At 36.7% G+C, this 26,845-nt stretch overlaps 1 protein-coding gene and 1 long non-coding RNA gene across 5 annotated transcripts; one reads left to right on the top strand and one right to left on the bottom strand.

Moving 5' to 3' along the window:
* Positions 1–193: 193 nt before the first annotated feature.
* On the bottom strand, positions 194–7,525 carry LOC107832421 (F-box protein At4g02760). Of its 3 annotated transcripts, none has more exons than XR_001658558.2 (13): positions 7,061–7,525; positions 6,143–6,318; positions 5,554–5,751; positions 5,297–5,407; positions 4,459–4,544; positions 4,248–4,369; positions 1,757–1,821; positions 1,591–1,663; positions 1,425–1,487; positions 1,259–1,323; positions 1,106–1,180; positions 762–1,016; positions 194–588 (listed from the first exon to the last, which is right to left on the bottom strand). XR_001658558.2 is itself a non-coding variant. In XM_016660267.2 (12 exons), exons 1-12 carry the CDS (start codon positions 7,433–7,435, stop codon positions 812–814), a joined length of 1,614 nt encoding a protein of 537 aa, XP_016515753.1. In that variant the 5' UTR covers positions 7,436–7,525; the 3' UTR covers positions 667–811. The 3 variants fall into 3 exon arrangements, 1 of the variants encoding a protein (XP_016515753.1); XR_001658559.2 differs by having other exon boundaries at positions 4,329–4,369; XM_016660267.2 differs by lacking the exon at positions 194–588 and having other exon boundaries at positions 667–1,016.
* A 290-nt stretch (positions 7,526–7,815) lies between these two features.
* On the top strand, positions 7,816–10,578 carry LOC142176322 (uncharacterized). Of its 2 annotated transcripts, XR_012704812.1 has the most exons (5): positions 7,816–8,005; positions 8,330–8,386; positions 8,487–9,694; positions 10,096–10,161; positions 10,356–10,578. It is a non-coding gene; the product is annotated as an uncharacterized LOC142176322 (long non-coding RNA). The 2 variants fall into 2 exon arrangements; XR_012704811.1 differs by having other exon boundaries at positions 8,487–10,161.
* Positions 10,579–26,845: the final 16,267 nt, after the last annotated feature.

The raw sequence follows: 26,845 nt of genomic DNA, 5'->3' as shown, positions 1-26,845 counted from the left end.
CTTAGTTATAAATGTATAGTACTGACAATTACTTGAGCTACCTAGAATTAATCTAAGTTCCAAGCAACTAAAATGACCCATCGATAAGTATATTCTTAGTTCGACATCTCCGACCCAGGCGGTCCCCAACCCCTCATCCTAAAGAGCAAAAATAAGTAGTACAGAAAAATGGCGCAAAACATTAGTCTCCACCTTTAAGAATTATGCTGCTTGTTTTTTTATTATCTGGGAACAGCATTTCAATTATCAGCGTAGATATAAGTATACAGCCTTGTAAGCACATTCCCAAGAAAAAATTGATCAGAAGTATACAGCTGATTGGTGACTTCATCACATAAGAGACCTCGAAACAGATTTGCCTGTATGCTCATAAGTAAAAGAAAGAACAGAAAGTTGTCCTTGTTCTATCTAGGTAAAACTAATCGCTGTCATTGTATTGCTTCAGTAAAGCAACTGCCGGCTACCGTATGAAGCAGGCAAAATGAGTTGACGTGAGCTTGTGAATTCTATCTCAACTCGGCTCTACTATCTTCCCATGTTCAATAGCACCAGCAGATGCTATACTACGGAATACTCTCCCCGAAAATGCTGTTACCAACATCAAAACCAGTTAAATAAGCAACTCTATAGGCAACACAATCAATTCAGAGTAGCATTATCAACACTTACTCTGGGGATGCAAAATACTTATTGCAGATTGGTTTTTTTTTCCTTTTAAGGGAGGACCAGGGAAAGGGGAATCAGAGAGAGAGAGGCAATACCAAATACACGGTTGTCATGCAGTCAACACTTGTGAAAGGGCATTTCCAACTTAGATGGAACCTTGGTCCACCTCATCTGAGTTTTCTTCATACATGAATGAACTATCCTCGCTGCCACTACCTTGATCACTACTATAACTGCTCTCTGATGTACTCATGAATGAAGAGCTATTAGATGCAAGACTGCTCAAGTGTGATGAGGAGTTAATTTCGCTATTCACATCACTGTTGTTATGTTGTTCAACATCATTAAAGCTGTGAAAGACGGATAAAGGGAAACAAATAAATGGCACAGGTGGATCACCAATTATTTTCATGTTCAAGTAATGGAAGAACAAACCAACCTGCCTTCCAAAGGAAACTCTGCTAAAACACATAAATCGGGCCTTTCTTCCGACAATCGCGCTATAGGAATAAAGCTGTTTGGCACACACAACCAGAAAGTCAAAAGTCTATCTTCTTAATGATGTTGAAAAGTTAACTAGAAGTTGTACTACCTAGGGCTGTAACATCGACGATACCAGTCACCTTCAGATACCAGGCCCTCTCGATTAGATATATCCTGTGTGAAAGCAGTTCAAGTGAAACCATCAATAAAGAGAACAGGAAACGAAAGGTGCAAATTTCTTAATAAGACTGTTATGAGCAGAAGTTTATACATACAAGATATTTAAGATGCCCAAAATCCCCTGCAAGCACTGCTGCTAATAACCTTGCTACTTCTACCTACAATGCACATAAGTTAGACCACTTCCTTTCTTGACTTACTTCCCCATTTATTTCCTACCAGATATGGGAAACGAGGATGTTCGGGGGAAAGAACACTTACTTCTTTCAAATGCATGCAATCCCTCAAAATCAATACCTGGAGTAAGCCCCCACCCGCACTGCCTCCTAGATTCCTGTAATATGGATGCTATTAGAATAAAAATAGTGCTAAAAAGATCGTAAGTTCATATACAAACTTGAGTCGGAGGGCCTAATGGGAAACCTACTTGAGAAAAGCGCCAGTAATCGAGTAGGATGTTGAAAAGTCAATGTACCTCAATTTACGAAATCCCTACAAAAATAAACAAAACCGAGGATTGTACAATTAGGTTCCCTTGGAAAAGCAACCACTGTAGCAGTGTTGTCAAAGGCGCGCTTAAGCCCTGAAGCGGGGCTCAAAACATGTTGAGCGCTTCGCCTCGCTTTGTGGGCGCTTTAGTGTCGCATGCTCTAAGGCATACTTTTCCTTGCCAATGAGTGTAATCCTGAAAAGGTGACATTAAACAATTGATATTTTGCTTTATCGTAAAAAAAATTTAAATTCTTTGTCCATATATTTGTTATTCATGCTTATAATTATTAGTCTTGGACTACATATACATATTTTTACTTTTTCTCCAGTTGCGCCTTTTTTCATTAAAGCCCGCCCTTTAGTTGCGCTTTGCGCAAAGCCCCAACGAACCTTAGAGCTTTTTTGCGCTTTTCGCCTTTGATAACACTGCACTGTAGTCGCCCAAAATATAACATTTACACGATTGACACATAGCTTGACACACCTCCTAAACTCTAACATAGAGTAGAAAAATCCAACTCGAACAAAGGTGGTCTAACTTAAGAAATTTTCTCGAAGTTACCTGACAAATTATAAGGCTACGGAACATTCAAGTTCCAGTGTGAATAACAACATCAGGGGTAAAATTGCTAACAGCATAGCATTTCAACTTTTTCTTGGCTCAAGTATGTCACAAGCTGAGAGTTTATCAATTAGGCCAAAAGAGAGAAATGACAACAGTATACAGATAAATGCTCAACAGATAGCAATTCTGAGATGATGCTTTAATTCGATGTTGCTTAAGGAGTTCAAAAGAAAGAGTAGGCTAAAAAACCCAATGTGCAGTCTTTTCATACAGCCCCAAAAGGGGAGAGGTTTCTATAGTTCCTTCTTCAGTAAACTAAACTATTTGCAGTCAAGCTAGCTTTGCACCTAGCTAACACAGAGAGATCACTGGAACCAGGTAAATGACTGGATCAACAAGTAGTAGTTCAATGTTACAACCACGAAAAATCAAAATTGGACGGTGTATAATTAAATGAATATGAATAGTGTCAACAAAGGAAAAAATTCCCTCCCTCACTCCCTGCTAAAATAGTTTATCTTGAGTGTGTATCTATATCACTGAAGCCTTATTTCCTATCTAAGAACTTCACTCTATTTTTCTGCATTAGTGATCTGAGTCATTTGTTTGTCTGATCAACAAACTTTTGCAAATGTGGTTATACTAAATCTAGGGGAATCTGTTAAAAATAAAATAGAGTATTCCCTTCCAGGTAGGGGTGGGCATATTTCGGTCCGAACCGAAAAAACCGACCGGACCGAAAATATTTTTATTTCGGTTTCGGTTATTCGGTTTTTTCGGTCGGTTTCGGTTTAAAATTTTAAAATTTCAGTTTTTCGGTTCGGTTTTCGGTTATTAGTTTATTTGGTTCGGTTAACCGAAAAACCGAATTATTAGCAAACCAACAAATTTTCGGTTGGTTTCAGTCTAATTTACCGAAATTTTGAAAGAAAACCAACAAATTCGTCAGTCCAATTATTACATAGAGAGAGCCCAATATGATAATGTTCAAACCGAAAACCGAACCGAATTTCTTAAACCGAACTGAACCAAACTTATTTCAGTTCGGTTTCGGTTACTACTTTTACAAAACCGAAAACCAAATAACCGAACCGAATTTCTTAAAACCGAACCGAACCGACCGAACGCCCACCCCTACTTCCAGGCCGCCGAACACACCAGTCAATGATCTCATCAGTTCAGCCACATGGTCTGGATGAGCCTTGAAACCATAGACAAAGCAAGTATTAAGAAAATTCTTAAAACTTTCCATGTGCGGCTGATTCTAAAATAAACGCTTCCTTTTCTTTACAAATGGCAAATGAAAAAGTACCAAATTTTGAGGAAATTTGATGCATTGATGAAAACAAGCATTATGTTACTGATGGTGCAGATAATCTCAATGCGACCATCTTTGTGTTATAAAGCGTGAAGCTTAAAGTGATAAAGCCGAGCTTGCAAAAACAGTGTTGATGTAGTCTATACAAAAGTAGTAGCTTCACCGTGCAACTTCTAATATAGTTGTCAACTCACCTTAAATTAGCAAGAATCAGCACCATTGACAAATGTCATCCAGATTAAACTCAAAATTCATGTATTGGCTAGTCTAGACTGGTTTCTGGTACGGTGGTACCAACAAAGAAATAGTATAGCATGAGACATTAGCCTTTTATTTTGACAGCGCTAGGTACTTGCTAGAGCTAGAAGCAAGAAAGCTTCAAATAGCTTCACTGCACTAGACTCAAGTTGTATAGTAAGACATGGCTACACACCACGTAATTCCAATTGAACGGCATACAGACCCAAACAAGGCCTTGAAACACTGGATAGAAACGCAAACGAAGATCAATATACTGAAAAGCTTCATTCTCGAAAAAAAGACCTTAACGAGTATGCGAGCTTTATAATCATGCAACTTAAATCCCCTTAGGGCCAATGAAGATAGGCGAGGACAATTGCTCACTAGATCACTGCATGTTGGCAGTTTCAAACTGTCGTCTCGACCTGAATACAAAGGTGGAATATGGAAAAAATTCTTTAAATGGCTATTGAGAAAGCAAAAGAAAAGCAAATAGAAGGATAAAAGAATGCACCTGTTTTTGACGATTCAAAGAATAGACGCTCAATCAGGGGACAAAATTTACTTATAGACTCCAGTGTCTGCCTTAATTCCACATGACTATCAGATGAACAAAACATTTCATGTTATAATCACTGACATTGAAACTAGAGACGAAACTAGAAATGGAGCCATTCGTTCACAAAAAAAAAATAGAATAAGAATTTATCATGACTGTACTAGAACTTAGTATAAACAAATTATGGTCTTATTGGATCCCCGGTACTATCCATGTTGTTGTCAAAGAATTCAAAGTAAATGATCAACAAAATAAATGAGTTGTGACAGAAGGAACTAAAAAGTAGTGAGTTATTCTATTTTTTTTAATAAAGAAAGTAATGTGCTTTTTACTTGAACAAACCAATGACTTTCAGACGAAGTATTTCAATTACTTGGAATGTACTGTTGATAAGAATGAAAAACACAAACCGGAAACATGTGATATAAAATATGGTGTTTCAGACGAAGTACTTAAATCACTTGGGCTTTGTGTCGTTCACAATAATAACAAACACAAACTGAAAACATGAGGCTATACTTGTGCTGTTCCCACAAAGCAACTAAAAGAGAACTCATGCTGCCACCTATTATTTAACTTCAAATGCTTATCTTGAGTGATTAATAAGACAAAGAAATACCCCACCAAGAACCTGTTCATGAATGCCTTTAGCCTCTCAATGAAAGTCAAAAAACAACAATCAGACATGAAGACACTAAATCCATGGTACTTCTACTTACTTTTCAGCAGTATGCATAGCAATTTTGGACCAAAAAGGAATAAAACAGAAGAAACTATTAATTCCAGTACTTACAGGCCAACAATTTCCAGATCAAGCAAAGATGGGCAGGCTGACAATGCAGCGTTAAGTGCAGTATTGTCCAGTCTTTCGATATTGTACAGGTGCAACCTTCTCAAGCAAGCCCTTAGTTTTCCAAGAAGGCAGAGCGAAGAAGCAACTTAGTACCTCAGCTTTTAATTAATAAATAACCAGATATTATACAGTATTTATATATACAAAATCAGTACATAAAATTACATAACATCGCTTTATCAAGAATGGAGCAATACCCTGGAGTTCCATTATTAGCATTCAGAGGTGCTAGGCAAGACCTTGTAAGAATAGAATACTCTTTGCCCTGCCTGGACCTCTTATCATTCCATGAGAATCCTGCAGCATCTGTAGATTTCCTTATAAAATTAACCATTGGTTGAGAAGACCCCGATGATGAAGCAAGTGGGCCAGGTACACAGCCCAGCTTCAGAGACCTGGATTCAGTAAAGTCAGTGTTTGTCCACCAGTGCAAATACCAATTTATATTCTTTGTATAACAGCCTTTTGAGGTCAAGATGAATAGCATCTCAAGTATTCCACTTTTGTGCACTTAAATCCAATGTTCTTTGAGATATCCGCTTAGAATAAGGTAGTTACCATCCTTTACTCACTCTCTTACATAACATTTACTCATGTAAGACCTAAATCAACATGTTTTCATGGGTCTACTCTGTAGCGCTAAAGTGATAACAGTATTTTTCAGCATATTCAATTCACTATTGTTCTTCGGGGCTCTTATGTGAATTAGTCTTTTAAAAACCAACTGAAAAAAATTTAAAAGGAAGAAGATTGAAGTTATGAAGCAGAGGACGGCAATTCTCTTACTGGAATCCATTTCCAGCACGGTGAACTATTGTTGCCACAACAGCATTATTGACTCTAGGAACCACTGTGATCAAGTCAACATTAGCATAGCATGCAGGGTCTGCGGCACAATTTTTGAAAAAGGAACATGTGATCGCAGCATAACATAAACTTTGGGTGTCAAGCAATGAAAACACCTGCCCAAAAAAAATAACCACCAAAACATTATCTTATTTTTATAAGCACAAATTGCTTCCATCCTCAACTGTAAATTTAGTAATAGCCAATATCTTACCATCAACAATTTTTATCGCCAATTTATTGTAATGCCGTGATAATACAAGTATTCATCGTTCCGCAGATACAGAAAAATATCAAGCAACTCGAACAACCATGCCTCAACCCCAACTACTCTCTATGCATTCTACTCTATATGAACCAATTTATAAAAATCTTCAAGGATAACCAAATATCTGAGTACTTAGTACAACTATCAAGTATCAACAATATAGACCTCAAATTTCAAACAATGAAACAAAAGCACATTTCAAAAGCTATCCTAGTGGCTTACTTTCACTAGGATTAGTAAAGTATGGAAGCCGAACCAGAGCAATCCTATTCGCTGATTGTACATAACTAATAATAAACGGGATTATCAATAAACACCAACTACTGAAAACAAACAGCTCTCAAAATAATTCATCCATTAGGATAAATTCTATACACAAAAAAGAACATGAAATGAATAGGCAAACTACACACATTTCAAACTCCTAGCTCAGAAACAAAAGAATAAAATTTTGGAAAAGGAAAAATAACTAAGCAAAAAACAAGCATTAGCAAAATCAGATTAGTAACTATAAGCTACACATATTTGCAATTTGTAACAATTACGTATATACCAATAATTAAAAGAAGGTATATATGAATAGAACATACTTTTATAGTTAGATCGGAGGGAAGAGCCCAAACGACGGCGTTATGCATGGAATCGCGCGCGCGGGCAGATCGTTTGCCAGCTTCGAGAAGCGCAGATCCTAATCGAAGTGCGCGGTTTATCATATCATTCTGTTCCGAATCGGAAGCTTTAGAACCGAGAAGCCGATTGAAGGAGATGTCAAAGGAGGAATCGGAGAGACCGAGAAACGATTCCAAGAGCACGTCGTGATCGATATAGGAACTGAAACCATTGGAACTGGTGGTGAATTTAGGGTTTAAGCCGGAAGTGGCGGAGCAGCATGGACGTTTCGGGTTCGGGTTCGGTATCTCCATCGCCAGCGCCGGCGACTGGCGGCGGAGAAGAAGAGTATCCATGAAGAGCGCGAGAGATGGGGAGTGGGTCCGGGAAGTGAAGTGGTGAAGAAAATGAGAAATTTGTTATGTACGGATTTAGAAAAGATGTGGGAACACGTGTGAGGTAGAATATGCCGATGTGGAATGGGAATCGCATGCACATGACTTGCCAATTACGTCACTCTTGGCCCTACTCTACTTTTTGAATGTGGTGATGGAATTTCCAGTTCTAATAATTGAGAGAATCGAATATGTTGAAAATAGTATTACGGGGGATGATTAGAGTGTCTTAATTTTTATTTAAATTGTTTGAATTTGAATTTTAGAAATAATTTTTTACTATGGAGTGTTTTCCTACTTCTTAATAAGAGCGAATACATGCTCCTCCGGGTCAACACGTGTGCTTTCCCTGGAATTAATAGTTAGTCTGAGGGTACCTTTATAATTTCATGTTAATGTGTAAAGATGACTTTGTATTGCTAGCCCTACACGTGGTGTTCTTTGTGACTTGTAAATTCTTCTGTGATTTTTTTGCTTCTCAAGTTCTTCCTCTTCTTTTCTTCGCTCTATCGATATTCACTTTTGCCAAAGGTATGTCCTTCTCAACTTTTTGATTTTACTAGCTAATAGTGACATATATTGTTTATTGTTAACTATTGTATATGGCAGATTATCCATAGGATTAATTTTATTTTTAAGTTAATACTGAGATTTTAAATTCAATTTACTTTTGAAATTTTTTGTTTTATGGTTAAATTATTCATGTGTTTTGAGCGCCTATGTTCTCTCTATACTCCACCACTATGACAAGATATCTTTACTGCAAATTTCTTATCTATCTCTGTAAGGTAATTAATTTTCCTTACTTTTTCTTTAGTATGTCTTGAATATCAAAATATTTTTTGGCTATTGAAGGTTTAGTCGGAAAAAAAAAAATTGTTGCTGTCATGATTTGCCTTAATAGCTTTCCGGGTTAGTTTTGTTCGTATTCCATTTTTTCTTTTGGTGTGTTTGATTTTTGTTATTAAACAGTTGATTTAAGTCTAATGCTATGAAGAAATAATTGATATAGGATGAAGTTGAAGGGCAGACTGGAGGAGGATCTTTGACTTGCCTCCTGCTCGATCTGATCTTAATAGCGTTAATTTATTTGTTTGATTGATGTGCAAATGGCTAATTTTTATGAAATTGGTTTCATCCTTGCAATGCTTGGCATTTTACAACTGGATAAATTCTATTTCATGGTATGTGGAAACCACTTAAAATTATTTTGATTTTTATGCCATGGATCACCAAAAAGTTTATTGTCAGATTTGATGCGAACTATAAATCATCTAGGGTGCTAGAGGCCATTATATATGAAATGCATGTCGGCATGGTGGATACAAGAAACTCAAGTACACCGTCAACGAAAAATTGTCAACGAAAAATTGACAGACTAGGATTACGATGTTACACCTCATATTTTTGTACGTGGAAGTATGCTATAAGTAAATCGATGAAAGCTCGGAAATAAGATGTTACATCCCGCATTTTCGTACGTTAAAGTTTCGTCGTAAGTTAATCGGCGTAAGCTCGAGAATGAGATTATTTGAAGGTTATAAGTATTATGCTATTTCAAACAAGTGATAAGTAAATTCGTGAAGGTGAGAGAGTAAGCAAATCGAAGAAAATGAGTTTCGTCGAAGTTTGTCATTTTGAGATAAAATACGGTCCGAGCTATAATACCCGGTATTTATGGACTAGTACCATACAAGGTACCACATGACCATGATAGTAAGGTGTATACAATGTGTTAAAAATAAGTAGTATTTTAAGTAATTTGGGATAATTCTTAATTGTGGGTATAATTGTGATATTAGGTAGGATTACATGGATAAGGATTTTTTTGGGGCTGCCACGTGGCATTAAGCCAAGACAAAGTGTCACCAACGTGAATGATGAGTTATAAGACACAAGTTGCCTTGTTTACACGTAAAAGTCCTTTGGATAACTACCTTGGTTTGGTTCCTTATTTGGTAATGTAATTTAGAAAATAGGAAAAGTTATGGCATGCTTAGAATTAGACCAACAACGTTATGCTAAGCTTGCTAACGATGGAGCCTCAAAATATTTCGTTTGAAATTTCATAACACAATATAGCGTGAGATTTTGCAATTTTAAGGAATACGGTGCAATCTTTTTCAAGAATATCATACGAATTTTTTTCTACTTCGATCCGCCGTTACATGTTGTCACAATTGACGTGTGTTAGAAGGATTGTCAAGAGAATCGGCTCAGGTATGTTAAGGCTATCCCTTCTTTCTTTTTGGCATGATCAATACGATACAAACGAAACGAGCAAATGCACAACTTCCATAAATTCTATTCATAGAAATACTAGGGGTGTCTATATTCTTGATTCCCCATGTGAATTATTATTATATTTTCTGTTCATGGGTCTCAGAAAAATACGTAGTTGATGAAGTTTATCCGAAAGGCATATTGATTTTATGACATTCCGAGAAATCTTATTAACGTATTTCATATGCATTTCATTCATTTATACATGAACATTGACCCATGACCAGATGACGTTATATACGCGTATATTATATGTATATGAAATATGGGAAAATGTTATGGCGTTATATATGCACCACCACCTGATCAGCTGGTATACGTTGATGATTTGCCCACAGTAGCCGAGATGATATAATGGGATGCCCTCCGAGGCTTGACGATGTTATGAACGCATATACCTAATGGTATGACATTTATACGCATATTCATGACATTGTAAATGTTAATGATTCATAGAGTTATTCAGACTTACATGTTGAGTCTTCTACTCCATGTTTCTCTCATGCCTATTATTTACTAATTTTCATTCCTTACATACTCGATACATTATTTGTACTGACGTCCCTTTGCCTGGGGACGTTGCGTTTCATGCCCGCAGGTCACGATAGACAAGTTGAGAGTCCTCCAAGTTGACTATCAGCTCAACGGAAGGTATTGGTGCGCTCCATTTGCTCCGGAGTTGCTTATTTGGTCAGTATGATTTGGATATGTATTAATTGGTATGGCGGGGCCCTGTCCTGACCCTTATGAAAATTATGCACTCTTAGAGGCTTGTAGACAGATGTAATGTATATGAAAGATTGTATGGCTCTATCGACCTATGTTCAGTGTACGAGTAATCATTTTGGTCTTATAGGCCGTATGTCTTATGTATAAGTTGGTATTACATGTTTTATTCTAGTTATCTCACGGCAACCTTTCCGTCTCATTTTCCTATGATAGTATAATACGAAAAGATACGTTAGATTGGTACTCGGTTAAATAAGGTATCGGGTATCCGTTACGGCCCATCGGTTTGGGTCGTTACATAAGATTTGTATATTAATATGATGGTGTCTCTGACACTACCTTGGCTACGTTTTTGAAGTGTATTAGTGGCTTCAACTTGCTACACCTTTAGCTTTGATATATACTCATTTTAACATTTTTTCACTCTTTTTTTATTAGTACCTTTCTTCTCTTTTACTTTTTACATACAAAATATACACATCAGCAAAGCAATTGTTAACAAATAACTTGTGAGAAGAAAGTTAGTAAGGTCATTAAAAAAACAATTAACTTTTAGAATAAAAAAGACTTCATAAGGTTTTTGAAACATAACCCTTCTAGGATGTTAAGCACGTACGAATGATCAAATAGAACATGTAACTGTAATTGGAGAGGTTCAATATTTTATTGGGTACTTTGGAATTAATTTGGATTATGGCTTGAAAAATTGGACAAGGAAGAGAAGTAGAGAAGACAGAGACACACACAGGAAAAGGGGAAGAGATGGTGTGTGACGAAATTGCTAGAGATGGATGTTGCTAATGCTCTTTAGCTAGATTGGCATCTGGATATATATGTTGGAGCATTTGAAAATACTAGATCTATCTAACAGATTTCTAATCTGTTTATACTCTGAAGTTTGAAAATCTCATAAACTGCATGATAACAACGAAAAAATCTGAATATAAATCTTAGAGAATTTGGTGGCATGACAATGTTAATGATGTAGGAGATAAGTTTCACTGGTTATTATGACGACTACTACAATAACAATTAATCTAGCTAACAGGTTCAATGTTCTTGAATTGTTTCTAAACAAGAGTACAAAAAGGAGTGATGTATTTAGAAATTAGAAATTTTGTGTTATATAAAAACGTGAATTTAACTGCAATATAGTGTCAAACATAGCTTGTCTTGTATTCTAAGCAAATGTTGTTTGGCTTGATGTAGATGTTAGTTGCTTACAATCGCATCCGCATATGCCAACATGCTTCAGGGATTCAACCTTTTTTTTGGGTTTCAATTAAGCTCATTTTTTATTTACTTTTACAACATGACTTTACTGAACAATAATCTTTTCGTAATTTAGGTGGACAATTAATCATTTGAGGATGTACTTGCTCTCTACCAAGCAAAGTATGTTTGTAGGCTTCTCTTATGTTTGTACTTTAGATTGAATGTCAATTTAACTGAAAAACAACCAACTTTGATCTTTCGTCGCAAAGGTTAATTGGCTAATATACATGTTTAGTAGCTTATGGTGGCATCTATAGATACGAACATACTTCATTTAATTATTCTCCTTCTTCTGAAGATATGTTTTCTTGAGTTACAAGCCTGAGCTACGGCCAGTTGGAGACATAAATATAATATTATGAGATTCACTATTGGTATGTAAATACTGCCCATTTTACTATTTTTGGAAAAGATAAATAAAAACCATTATTGTATAAAAAGATTAAAATAATTGCTTGGTTTATTTAGTGATCTATATTTTCTTTCGTTTTTTCATCAGAAACAGTCTCTCTACCCTCCCAGGGTAGGGGTAAGGTTGCGTACATCCTACCCTCCCCAGAGTCCACTTGTGAGATTTTCACTGGGTTGTTTTCATTGATTTGTGGGTTTGGCGGGATTTGGGTCTGCTGGTCTGATTTGTGCATCATTTTAGGATTCTCTATTGACGTTTTCTGTTTGGGACATGTCTAAATAGTTAGGTTCTCCAAAAATTAGTGCATTTAGAGGCATCAGAAATAGGTCACCAATGCTATGCAGAAACAACCGATTTAGGATGCAGTTGAAGGGAATACTGGAAAGAGGAACTTTTTTTGTTCTCTTTGTGATTTGCCTGCTGCTCAATCTGATCTTAATAGTGTGTGAGTATGAGGATAGTTGATTATGTTGAAAGATAAGTTTTTTCATGTGGGTTAAGCGGATTTTCCCTTTAGTAATTGACCTCTTTATGTTGTCTTTGCATTTCTATAATATGTATTCTTTGGATAACTTTTTCTTTGGTCGGCAAAGATGCTCTTTGAGTAACTTATTGCCACTTTGATGTTTTCCTTTTATTACGTAGCTAGCTGTTGAGAATATGTGTAGGTACAATAGTTTTGTTATTCATATGGGTTCTCTCAATAATGACTGTAGCTTAAATATAAAAATAAATTTTAAAACAGTAAAAATGTTCAACACGTTTAAATGTGTTAAACTTTTTCGTTAAGATTATTGGACTTTAATGTTTATTAGCATCGTGTTGTTCTTAGATGGCGTTTGTTTTTTTAACTATATATGTTAATTTATCAAAAGGTTGCATGAAAAGTAACTAAATGCAATCAAACTCATCTCGATCATATGGCCTTTATCTATCGGTTTTGGCTGCCTAGAAGGAGGGTCGGCCTAATTGTTCTTTTGAATAAAATTTTAAGATATATATATTTGTGTTGTAAACACTTATTGCGTGTCTTGTAGATTTATATATATCTAGAAGATCAAATATTCTTGCACATTCTTCTAAACTGATTATGAACTAAATTTAGTGTTACTACAGTAATATTAATTCATTCTTTTGTCTAATTATTTATTCCTCAGTGTTTTGTTCAGTAGACAAAGTAACTCCCGCTATGTCCATGGAGATGTGTGTAGTAGCTATTTTGTATCTCAAGTGTGAACTGTGCATAGGACACAGCATTTGGATTCGAAAGTCAAAGGCTCTAAATCACCAACTTACTTCTAATTATCAAAATATCATTTGATCTAGTGTCTCATGCTTTAACTTTTGAATGTATTATAATTTATTCATTAGTTGCCTACAGCAGGAACGTTCCTCTATTATTTCATTGGACAAATGCTTTTGATAAAACAAGGTCTTGCTTTGGACCATATAACGATCAACAACTTCACTCAATTATTTTAACTTCCCCAATTGATACTATGCTTTAGGAAACTGGTAACTAAATTAACTTCTAACGGAGGTAGATTTGTCCTCTATTTCGTCTCTACAGGGATAGTAGCCGCCATCAAATACTCCCACAAAAAAAGGCAAGCTTAATTTAAAAGTAACATAACTCTTCACTGAATATTTTGGTTAGAATCAAAAAGTAACACAATGTCATAATGCGTAAGGGAACTAATTGATACTCATACTAGTTTCTTTTATGTGACGCAAATTTAAACTAATTGAATATATATTACGAATATTAAACATTAGAGAGAAAGTTTCATATTTCTTAATGTTGTAAATGAGAAATATGAAAACTGGACATGTGTATAAGTAGTTTGGTATATATCCCTTCTCCTTTTGAATTTTTGTTCAAATAAGATTGTGTCGATTTGATAGAGTGTTTTAGTTCTCTTTTTCTTTTACCTTTTTGCATAAACAATAGAGAATAAAGTAGACAAATCTAAATTTGTAACTCTGCGATCAGAATTGTGTTCTCTTATATTACTAGCTTTATTATGTAACTTCAAAAAAATTTGTTATTTTATTTTATTCATTTATGTATCCATAATACTAACACAGTTTAATTAAATGATTTCTCATAAATAATTTAACCAATATTCATTTTTTGCTTTACGTTGTGAGAAATAAAGTTGTAAAGGTGATAGATCGGGCCTAGCCATGAGATTGTCCACAATGTTGTCCAGCAATCTATAAGTTGGCCCAAGAAGCTGTTTGGGCCAACCTGTTTTTCCCACCTTTACCCTGAATGTGCCGTTTGGATTTGATTTTAGTTGTAAATTAAAATTTGCCAACTTTTTTAGAAAAAAGATGTTCTTGGATTAGTTTTTAATACATTAATTTTGGTGGACATCCACGTATAAAATGATCATAAAGGTCCAAAATATAGTTACATCTGTTAATTTTACTAAAGTAGGAAAGTGCATTCTTCAAAAGTTGTAGGAACAACAAGCTTTCTTGCCCAAATGCTAAACCTCATTTCAAGCTAAATTTCCACCTATTTGTGAGAGCATCAAGTGCTGAAGCAGTACAGATGTACGAGAGTGTTTACCCTAAAAAACGGATAACAATTAAATTTGTAGGTAGTTTTAAGGATACGCAGATTAATTCAATACAAATGATGAATTGCGTTCAATTAAACAGATAAAGGACGTAATAAATTGTCAAACCAATCAAGAGGAGTGATCCCGGATTTAGTAACAGCTTAATGAAATGCTTGCCTTCGATCCCGGGCTCATGTTATTGATGAATTGAAAAAAAAAGTAAGAACTTTGAATAACAAAGAAAATAAGAATATATTGCCTTGATATGCATGTTACAGTGTGTCTAATGAATAATCAGACCCCTTTCTGCCGATACGTGCCGACCGGATATCAAGGCCTTTTGTTGGTCATGCTCGATTATTTGGTAATGCTCTTCGAGATTTTTGGTTTTCGAACCTATCCTGGGGGTCGTGGCCCCGATACTCCCGATGGCAAACGTTTTGCCCGCACCCCGGTTCGAGGGGCTCCTTGCCCCGACTCTGGTCTCTTACAATCACGTCTCTTCCTCCGTTTACTTCATCGAAAATCGAGGCGTTCCATGGGCTCGATTTTACCCGTACACAGATAGTCCCCTCATTTTTCGTAGAGTAAGTTTATGGAAACGACGAGAAACGATATGTGCACTTCGATTCTTTCTTCAATTCGTCGTGACAGAAACAACAAAGAATCTAAAACAAATTGTCAGTTACGTCATTATGACTTTAAACGCATGTCAGCCATCGGCAGGTCATCCCCGGATGTGAAACGACGCGAAGCTTATATAAATACACCCCTCATTAGTTCACTTTTTACCTTTTGATCAAGTTTCTACCTTCGAGTCTTCAGGATATCACTGCCCTTCTTCATACTCTAATATTTTTACCTCTATTCTTCGAGATTCTTTAGTAAATAGCAAGCTTCTACTTATTTTTTATCCAAACCAACGCACTGGAATTTTTCAAACTTTTTCATATTTTTCAAACTTTTTCCAGATATCAATGGCTAAAACTTTCAAAATTGTACCCTAAAAAGTTAATGGATTAATTCAATACAAATAATGAATTGCGTTAGATTAAACAGAAGAAGGACGTAATAATTTGTCAAACCAATCAAGAGGAGTGATCCGAGACATAGTAACGACTTAATAAAATGCCTGCCTTCGATCCCGGGCTCACGTTGTTGATGAATTGATGAACAAAAGTAAGAACTTTGAATAACAGAGAAAATAAGAATATATTGCCTTGATATACGTGTTACAATATGTCTAATGAATGATCAGACCCCCTTTTATATAGCATGGGAGTTTTACCGTAAGTGCAATTCCACAAAAGGTAAAAATCTTTCGTTTAATTAATCACCAGTTTTCTACTAATACTTGCCGAGATTCACGTCGTGATATCCGGCCGGTCACAGATATCACGGCCTTTTGTTGGTCATGCTTGATTATATGGTATTTCTCTCCGAGCTTTTTGGGATTCGAACCGATCCTGGGGGTCGTGGCCTCGATACTCCCAAGGATAGACATTTTGCCCGGACCCCGGCTTGAGGGGATATTTGCCTCGATTATGGCCTTTTACAGTCACGTATCTTCCTCCGTTTACTTCATCGAAAATCGAGGCATCTCATGGGCTCGGTTTTGTATACAAATAGTCCCCTCATTTTTCGGAGAGTAAGTTTTCGAAAACGACAAGAAATGATATGTGCACTTCGATTCCTTCTTCAATACGCCGTGATAAAAATGATAAAGAATCCGAAACGCCCCGTCATTATGACTTTAAACGCGTGTCAACCATCGGCAGGTCATCCCCGGATGTGAAACGACGCGAAGTCTATATAAATACTCCTCTCATTCGTTCACTTTTTACCTTTTGATCAAGCTTTTACCTTCAAGTCTTCATGATATCACTGCCCTTCTTCATATTCTAACATTTTTTCCTCCGTTCTTCGAGATTCTTCTGTAAATAGCAAGCTTCTACTTATTTTCTATCCAAACTAGCGCACTTGACATTTTCAAACTTTTTCGAGATATCAATGGCTAAAACTTCCAAAATTGTTCCCCAAAAAGTTGTTGGATTATTTCAATACAAATAATGAATTACGTTCGACTAAACAGATGAAGGACGTAATAAATTTTCAAACTAATCAAGAGGAGTAATCCGAGACATAGTAACGGCTTAATAAAATGCCTGCCTTCGATCCCGAGCTCACTTTATTGACGAATTGATGAACAAAAGTAAGAACTTTGAATAACAGAAAAGTAAGAATATATTGCCTTGATATGCGTGTTACAGTGTATCTAATAAATAATCTGACCCCCTTTATATAGTAGGGGAGTTTACACTAAATGCAATTCTACAAAAGGTAAAAATCTTCCGTTTAACTAATCACCGGTTTTCTGCTGATACTTGCCGAGATTCACACTGTGATACCCAGACGGTCACGGATATCACGACCTTTTATTGGTCATGCTCGATTATATGATAATGCTCTCCGAGATTTTTGGGATTCGAACCTATCATGGGGTTCGTGGCCTCGATACTCCCGAGGAAAGACATTTTGCCCGGACCCCAGCTTGAGGGGATCTTTGCCTCGATTCTGGTCTTTTACAATCATGTCTCTTACTCCATTTACTTCATCGATAATCGAGGCATCCTATGGGCTCGGTTTTACCCGTACACAAATAGTCCCCTCATTTTTCGTAGAGTAAGTTTACGGAAATGACGAGAAACAATATGTGCTCTTCGATTCTTTCTTCAATACGCTGTGACAGAAACAGCAAAGAATCTAAAACAAATCGTCAGTTACGTCATTATGACTTTAAACGCACGTCAGCCATCGACAGGTCATCCCCGGATGTAAAACGACGCGAAGCTTATATAAATACACCCCTCATTAGTTCATTTTTTACCTTTTGATCAAGCTTCTACCTTCGAGTCTTCAGGATATCACTGCCATTCTTCATACTCTAATATTTTTACCTCTGTTCTTCGAGATTCTTCAGTAAATAGCAAGCTTCTACTTATTTTCTATCCAAACCAGCGCACTTGACTTTTTCAATCTTTTTCATATTTTTCAAACTTTTTCCAGATATAAATGGCTAAAACTTCCAAAACCATTCCCCCAAAAGTTGCTGGATTAATTCAATACAAATAATGAATTGCGTTCGATTAAACAGATAAAGGACGTAATAAGTTGTCAAACCAATCAAGAGGAGTGATCCGAGATATAGTAACGGCTTAATGAAATACCTGCCTTCGATCCCGGGCTTACGTTGTTGACGAATTGATGAACAAAAGTAAGAACTTTGAATAAAAGAGAAAGTAAGAGTATATTGCCTTGATATGCATGTTACAATGTGTCTAATAAATAATCTGAACCCCTTTATATAGTATGGGTGTTTTACCCTAAGTGCAATTTCACAAAGGGTAAAAATCTTCCATTTAACTAATCACTAGTTTTCTGCTCATACTTGCCGAGATTCACGCCGTGATATACGGTCGGTCACGGATATCACAATCTTTTGTTGGTCATGCTCGATTATATGATAATTCTCTCCGAGATTTTTGGGATTCAAACCGATCCTGGGGATCTTGGCCTCAATACTCTCGAAGACAGACATTTTGCCCGGACCCCGGTTTGAGGGGATCTTTGCCTCGATTCTGGTCTCTTACAATCACGTCTCTTCCTCCGTTTACTTCATCAAAAACTGAGGCATCCCATGGGCTCGGTTTTATTCATACACAAATAGTCCCCTCGTTTCTCGGAGAGTAAGTTTACGGAAATGACGAGAAACGATATGTGCACTTCAATACGTCATGATAAAAATGACAAAGGATCTGAAATGTCCCGTCAGTCACGTCATTATGACTTTAAACGCATGTCAGCCATCGGCAGGTCATCCCCGGATGTGAAACGACACGAAGCCTATATGAATACTCCCCTCATTCTTTCACTTTTTACCTTTTGATCAAGCTTCTATCTATGAGTCTTCAGGATATCGCTGCCCTTATTCATACTCTAACATTTTTACCAATGTTCTTCGAGATTCCTCAGTAAATTGCAAGATTTTACTAATTTTCTATCCAAACTAGTGCACTTGACTTTCTGAGTAAAGCTTTTACCTTTCATCTCCCAACCTTTCTTCATATTTTTCAAATATTTTCTAGATATCAATGGCTAAAACTTTTAAAACTGTTCCCTAAAAAGTTGTTGGATTAATTCAATACAAATGATGAATTACGTTCGATTAAACAGATGAAGGACGTAATAAATTGTCAAACCAATCAAGAAGAGTGATCCCGGACATAGTAACAGCTTAATAAAATGCTTGTCTTCGATCCCGGGCTCACGTTATTGATGAATTAATGAAAAGAAGTAAGAACTTTGAATAACACAGAAAATAAGAATATATTGCCTTGATATGCGTGTTACAGTGTATCTAATGAATAATCAGACCCCCTTTATATAATAGGAGATCTTTACCCTAAGTGCAATTCCACAAAAGGTTAAAATCTTCCGTTTAACTAATCACTAATTTTCTGCCGATACGTGCCGAGATTCACGCCGTGATATACGACCGGTCACGAATATCACGACCTTTTGGTTGGTCATGCTCGATTATCTGGTAATGCTCTCCGAGATTTTTGGGATTCGAACCGGTCCAGGGGGTCGTGGCCCCGATATTCCTGAGGGAAGACGTTTTGCCTGCACCTCGGCTCGAGGGGATCCTTGCCTCGATTCTGGTCCCTTACTGTCACGACCCAAATCAATGGGCCGTGACGAGTGTCTGAGTTCTACCTATCGAACACCCCTAAGCATTCGTCTAAGATATAAATATGAAATAAGTGTAGGTCATGCATAAGGTCTGGAAATAAACTACTAATTCATATGAACAACCTACGTGGGAAAACATGCCCAAAGGACATATATATATATATATATATATATATATATATATATATATATATATATATATATATATATATATATATATATATATATATATATATATATATATGTCTTTTGGGCATGTTTTCCCACGTAGGTAGGGCGAATACGGTAGGGCGAGACGACAAGGCCACATACTATCTAACTATACATGATTGTCTAGAGACCTCTATTAGAGTGTACAACTGTATAAAGGACGGGACTGGGGCCCGTCGTACCCATATATGTATGCAAACACATCGTACCGAAACTCAAAGCAGCTCCGGATCAAATGGATCACACCAACTCTCGCTGATTAAGGATCCTAAGAAGGGGGACCGTCAGCCTGTCTACTTACACCTACGGGCATGAAATGCAGTGTCCCCAGGCAAAAAGGGACGTCAGTACGAATAATGTACTGAGTATGTAAAGCATGAAAATTAGTACATGAAAGACATAGATGAAACATGGGGTAAAGAATTCCACCTGTGAGTCTAAATAACTTTGTGAATCCTGAAACATTTATAATGTCATGCACGTATGTGTAAATGTCGTATCATGCATATGTATAAGTGTACATAACATCATCAAGTCTCTGAGGGTATCTCATCGTATCATTTCGGCCACTGTGGGCAAAATCATCAACATATACCAGCTAATCAGGTGGTGGTGCGTATATAACGCCTTAACCTTTTTCCATATCCCATATACATATAATATATACGTATATAACGCCTTCTGGTCATGGGTCAAGGTACATGTATAAATGCATGAAATGCATAAGAAATACGTTAATATGATTTCTCGAATATCATAAAATCAATATGACTTTCGGATAAACTTTATCAAATACATTTTTTTTAGACCCATGAATAGAGGATATAATAATAATTCACATAGGGAATCAAGAATATAGACACCACTAGTATTTTTATGAATAGAGTCATTTATGAAAGTTGCGTATTTTGCTCATTTCATTTGTATTATTTGGATCATGCCAAAAAGAAAGAAAGGATAGCCTTAACATACCTCAAGTCATCAATGCAACTCAACAACAAGCTTATGAAAACTAGCGCCAACCCTATAACAAAGAAATACGTGTACAATTTAGATGGTGGTAGTATATTACTTATCTCAAACGATAACTCGATTCTAAAAAGAAACGGGCAGCATTTCCCCTGATTTTACTATTCCCTCAAGCCTACTATAGGCGAGATACAAACATAATACAATTAGCAACTCAAAACCAACCTAATTACAATCCGGGACCTTAAATACAACAACCCCCCCAAATATACCATAATACACCCAATCAACAAGTTACCAATTAGCATGTAACTACAACAACGAGCGACCAACCTACTACCCTACCACATGTGGTGTTTCTCCACGTCCTTTTTAGCCTTCCAAACTCCATAAATCAGCATCACAATAGACAACCCAAAAGCAACACGAAACAACCCACAAAACAGTCCACTACAAGTCAAATAACTCAAACTCACGGCTTTCGATCACCGTTCCGTGAGGTTTAACCTTTAGGAAATGAATTTATCAACTTTTCTTGATATTTTAAAGCTTAAATACAGAAATTAGGAATTTTTATTAACTATTAAATACATTCCAAAACTCAAACTACAAAGAAAGAGAGAGGCGATATAGCGATACTTACGTCGTAGGGATCGTTCTGATGTTATCGCTTCTCGATTTCGTACCCGAGATGTTAGTATTATTTGAAGCACTATTAGAGAGCTCAAGGACTATTTTTATGGTTCTCTCTGGTCAGAATCTGTGTAAAACTGAAGAGAGAGAGACAGAGACGAGTTAAAACATATACAACAACTTTTGAAAAGTCAAAAGGTGCTAGCTTGGGACCCTCTGATTCGCCCATTTTCCGATGCTTATATATTTTTATCTGGATATCATATGAATGAACGGTTAAGAGAGTTGAAAACTACATTCCAAGATCTTCAATTTGGTATATAATATGTCCCAAAAAGACCTCATATAGCACACAAAATTTATTTCTCAAAAAGCTCTGTTACAGGGAAAATCCTTAGTTGGTTTTTCCGCAACTTTAATTTTATTTTCCCCAAACTTTATATGTTTTATCCAAACATCATATATAGTCATATTATGACTTTAAACTCATTTAAATCATTATTAATAAGTCTCATATTAATTATACGTCACCTTGGAACGCACTAGGTGTAACAATCTTCCCCCATTAGAAACATTCGTCCTCGAATGTTAAACTCTCAGATATTTATAAAAACTTTTGGCAGAGTCTTCTCTGTAATAACACCAATGGTCTCACACGATTAATGACATTAACTAACATAAGAATAAATTACCATATACGTACCTAATGCTGTGACGTCTTAGTCTGATCCTCCTCCGGAAGCGGAAACAAGTGAGGATACCTAGACTTCATATCTTCTTCAGCTTCCCAAGTCATCTCCTCCATTTTATTGTTCCTCCAAAGTACTTTAATTGAAGATGCGTCTTTAGTTCTCAATCTCCGAACCTGTTTATCTAGTATAGCAATGAGAGCTTCTTCATATGATAGATGTTGTGTGACCTAAACATCGTCAACTGGAACGACTCTAGAAATATCTCCAATACACTTGAGGAGCATATATACGTGAAAAACTAGATGTACTGACTCCAAGTTGGAAGGAAAGTCTAACTCATATGCTACCTGACCTACTCTGCGTATGATCTTATAAGGTCCGATGTACCGGGGGCTAAGCTTTCCTTTCTTACCGAATCTCATAACGCCTTTCATCGGTGATACCTTTAGGAATACCCAGTCATCTACCTGAAACTTCAAGTCTCGTCGTCGATTATCTTCATATGACTTCTGATGACTCTAAGCTGCTAATAGCCTTTCCCGTATAAGCTTAATCTTCTCAACTGCCTGTTGTACCAAATCTGGTCCAACAAACTTAGTTTCCCCAACTTCGAACCATCCGATAGGTGACCTACACTTTCGTCCATCAAAAGCTTCGTATGGAGCCATCCGAATGCTGAGTGATAACTATTATTATATGCGAACTCAATAAGTAGAAGATGATCATCCCAGGTACCCCTGAAGTCCATCACACAAGCCCGTAGCATATCTTCCAGTGTATGAATAGTACGCTCAACCTGACCGTCTGTCTGGGGATGAAATGATGTACTAAGACTCACCTGAGTCCCCAATCCTTTTTGGAAGGACCTCCAAAAATTAGCTGTAAACTGAGCACCTCTATCTGAGATAATAGATATAGGGACACCATGAAGTCGTACTATCTCCTTAATGTAAATCCTTGCATAATCCTCTGCTGAATACGTAGTCCTGACAGGCAGAAAATTGGTTGATTTTGTAAGTCTATCAATAATAACCCAAATAGAATCGAACTTACGCTGGGTACGAGGTAAGCCTATGATGAAATCCATGTTAATCACTTCCCATTTCCAAGTCGGAATCTCTATAGCCTGCAATAATCCACCAGTTTCTGATGCTCAATCTTAACCTGCTGACAATTAGGGCACTGAGCAACAAACTATGCTATATCCTTCTTCATTCCGTCCCACCAGTATATTCCCCCGATATCATGATACATTTTCGTCGCTCCTGGATGAATAAAATAATGAGAATAATGAGCTTCTCCCATAACCTGCTGGCGCAACCCTACTACATTAGGAACACAAAATCGACATCGATATCTGAGGACTCCATCTCATGTAATCTCCAATGGTGTCTTCTCCTTTTAAGGGGTTGTATCTCTGTAGTGAGCTAGCACAGGATCTTCATAATGGCGTTCCTTCACTTCAGTTACTAGAGAGGATGTTGCCGTGTCCTGAATAGTAACTCCGGTACCACCTGAATCTAATAATCGAACTCCAAGATTAGCTAGCTGATGAATCTCACAAGCTATCTCACTCTTCTCTGGCTGTAAATATGATAAGTTACCCATAGATCTACGACTAAGGGCGTCGGCTACTACATTCGCCTTTCCTGGATGGTATAAAATATCAACATCATAGTCTTTTAGTAGCTCCAACCATCGCCTCTGACGTAAATTCAATTCCTTTTGCTTGAATATATACTGAAGGCTTTGATGGTCGGTATATATATATATCAACATGAATGTCATACAAATAGTGCCTCCATATTTTTAGTGTATGAATCACGGCGTCTAACTCTAAATCGTGGGTCGGGTAGTTCTTCTCGTGGTTTCTTAGTTGTCTAGAAGCATAAGCTATAACCTTATCATGCTGCATCAGTACACAACCCAATCCAACGCCCGAAGCATCACAATAGATAGCATAACCATCGGTCCCTTCTGGAAGTGTCAGAACCGGTACTGATATCAATCTGTCTTTCAATGCCTGGAAACTCCGCTCACAAGCATCAGTCCACTGAAACTTGGTTGCCTTCTGAGTCAACTTTGTCAATGGTGCTGAAAGGGAAGAAAACCCCTCTACAAATCTCATGTAATAACCTGCCAAACCCAGGAAGCTACGAACCTCTGTCGGTGTCGTGGGTCTACGCCAAGTCTTCACTGCCTCAATCTTCTGTGTATCGACCCGGATACCCTCACCCGAAATAATATGACCAAGGAAGGCTACAGAATTCAACCAAAATTCACATTTAGAGAATTTTGCATACAAATTCTTTTCTTATAGATCTCTAAGCACAGTACGCAAATGATCTGCATGCTCAGCCTCTGAATGAGAATAAACCAAAATGTCATCTATAAATACAAACACGAACAGATCTAGAAAGGGTCTGAACACACGGTTCATCAAGTCCATGAATATCGTTGGGGCATTGGTCAAACTGAACGACATAACACGAAACTCAAAGTGCTCGTATCTGTTCCTGAATTCTGTCTTCGGAATATCTTTCTCTCTAACCCTTTCCTGATGGTACCCTGACCTCAAGTCTATTTTCGAGAAACACATGGCACCCTGCAACTGATCAAATAAATCATCAATCCTCGAGAGCGAGAACTTATTCTTGATCGTCGCCTTATTCAACTGTCTGTAATCAATACACATCCGTAAGGAACCATCTTTCTTTCTCACAAATTACATAAGTGCTCCCCACGGTGATGTACTGGGTCCGATAAAGCTTTTTTCAAGCAAATCCCTAAGTTGTTCTTTCAACTCTCTCAGCTCTACAGGTGCTGTGAGCACCGAATTTTTGCCCTAATATAAAATTACTCCTAAAAAATCCAAAAAATAGCTTTAATTTTTTTTATTATATATTTTTACTTAGTTTGCTTTGTACGTATTCATGTTTGATGCATTTTTAAGTTGTATTTTAAATCCTAAAAAAAATACAAAATATTTTTAATTTTTACATTATTTAGATTTTAATTGCATACAATTGCATTTGTAAAATACTAAAATACCAAAATACCAAAATATACATTAGTAACTCTACATGCATTCTTAGGCTAGTTAATTAATTAGGTCATTAGTCAATTAATGAGTAAAATATATATAATAGTTTAGCCAGACAAAGTGGTTTAGTCAAGCCCATCCTTTTAGAAGCCCAATTTCCATGACCCACCTGGCCCAATCGGATCCCCCCTCTCTTTAAAACACCCATTTTCCCAAACCCTAAAGGAGAGAAGAAGAAGATCAGATGCCTCCCTTTCAAAAAAACTCTAGCAGCTTTCCCCCTTCACCTCTCCGCCAGCAGCCATCCCCATTTCCCTTCACTCTCACCCTCGTTCCCATCTCTCTCACCCCTTTTTTCGTTACGATGAAACTCGCTAGAAGTCGGCGAAACTGTAGCTCCCATTTGGTTCATTAATGGTGTTTCAGATCTAACAAGATCTGGCTGGCTTTGTTCTTGTTTTGCCGGTCAATCATTCATCATCGTTTATTTGCTCACTGCTATAAGTGAATGCGGATGAAGAAAGCTCCAAACCAGTTGCATGCTCGAGCTTTTTCTGGATTTAAGTCGAGTCCGACGTTACTGCGCTGCTGTTGTATCTACCGATCTCTGCTTGTGCCGAGCTCCGTCTCATTCTCTTAGTCTTTACGTGGCACCTTAAGCAATCTGTGAATTTTAGGTATGTTTCTTTAGCTTTGTATTATAATTTCGAAAGCAATACCAGTCGGGTAACTTATGATTCTCAGCTATTGTTTTGTGTTCGCTGATTTTAGGGGAGGCAAAGGGATTATATATTTGCTCTAATACATGTTTTGTGAAATAGTGGTGCTAGTGTGGCTTGAAATTTTTGGTGCATTTCTTCAATATTAGTTGTGGAAATGCTGCATACTGACTGTTTTGGTCTTTGTATCTATAGAATTTTTTATAAGTAATTTAAGTCTGGATTTGCTCATTTTTAATGAGTTCTCAATTCAGTATCTCGATTAAGGATGAACGCAATGATTTATTTAGAATGAATAGAGTCTATAAATCTGTATAGGTGCATGATTGTTGAGATGAACATGAGCATTAATTTACTGAAATAGACAATAAAAGAAAATAGGTACAAAAGATATAACTTCTTTGCTTGGCTTGTAATCTGAAGCTATATTTAAAGATAGGTAAGTTTACTGAAGAAATTTGTGGATAAAATTAGTATTGTTTTGATCTTTGTATCTAGAATTGTTTTAACTATCATGAACATTCGTAGTTGTGCTTTAGGCGCGATTAATAAATCATCGTGGCCATGGGTACGGTTCCCGTGGCATGGTCACGATACGTAAACCCCATTCGGGTGTGCATTTCATGTGACCCGATCATAACTTTTAATAATAATTAAAATTAACATGTTATAAATTGCGGGTGCGTTTCACGTGACACGGTTCGCAATATGTACAAAAACAAATAAGTGCGCGACATCACGACTTGTTCAAATAAATTCTATAAACACTAAAAAGGTAATTTATTTAATTGAAAGCGGTTAGAAGTTAAAAATGTACAATATGTTCTAAATGTGTAATTAATCAGATAATTAGGCCAATTATTAATAGTTAAGCGACCGTGCTAAAACTACGAAACTCGGGAGTGCCTCATACCTTCTCCCGGATTAATAGAATTCCTTACCCGGTCTTCTATGTTCGCAGACCAAAAAAAAAAAATAGAGTCAAATTTCCTCTATTTGGGATTTCAAAATAAATCGGTGACTTGGGACACCATAAATTATTTTAAGTGGCGACTCTGATCAAATAAATAATCTCACTTCGATT

Source organism: Nicotiana tabacum, chromosome 22, assembly GCF_000715075.1.
Source record: "Nicotiana tabacum cultivar K326 chromosome 22, ASM71507v2, whole genome shotgun sequence".
NCBI classification, from domain to species: domain Eukaryota; kingdom Viridiplantae; phylum Streptophyta; class Magnoliopsida; order Solanales; family Solanaceae; genus Nicotiana; species Nicotiana tabacum.
Note: the sequence above shows the minus strand (reverse complement) of the source record. Positions and strands in the feature narration are given on the sequence as shown.

Excerpts from the sequence above, each read along its gene's own strand:
- LOC107832421 (XM_016660267.2), bottom strand. The coding sequence starts at position 7,435 with ATGGATACTCTTCTTCTCCGCCGCCAGTCGCCGGCGCTGGCGATGGAG. Across the intron at positions 4,370-4,458 it reads CTTTGAATCGTCAAAAACAG|GTCGAGACGACAGTTTGAAA; the intron begins GTGCATTCTTTT and ends CTTTGTATTCAG. Across the intron at positions 1,822-4,247 it reads AAGCTCGCATACTCGTTAAG|GGATTTCGTAAATTGAGGTA; the intron begins GTCTTTTTTTCG and ends TTATTTTTGTAG.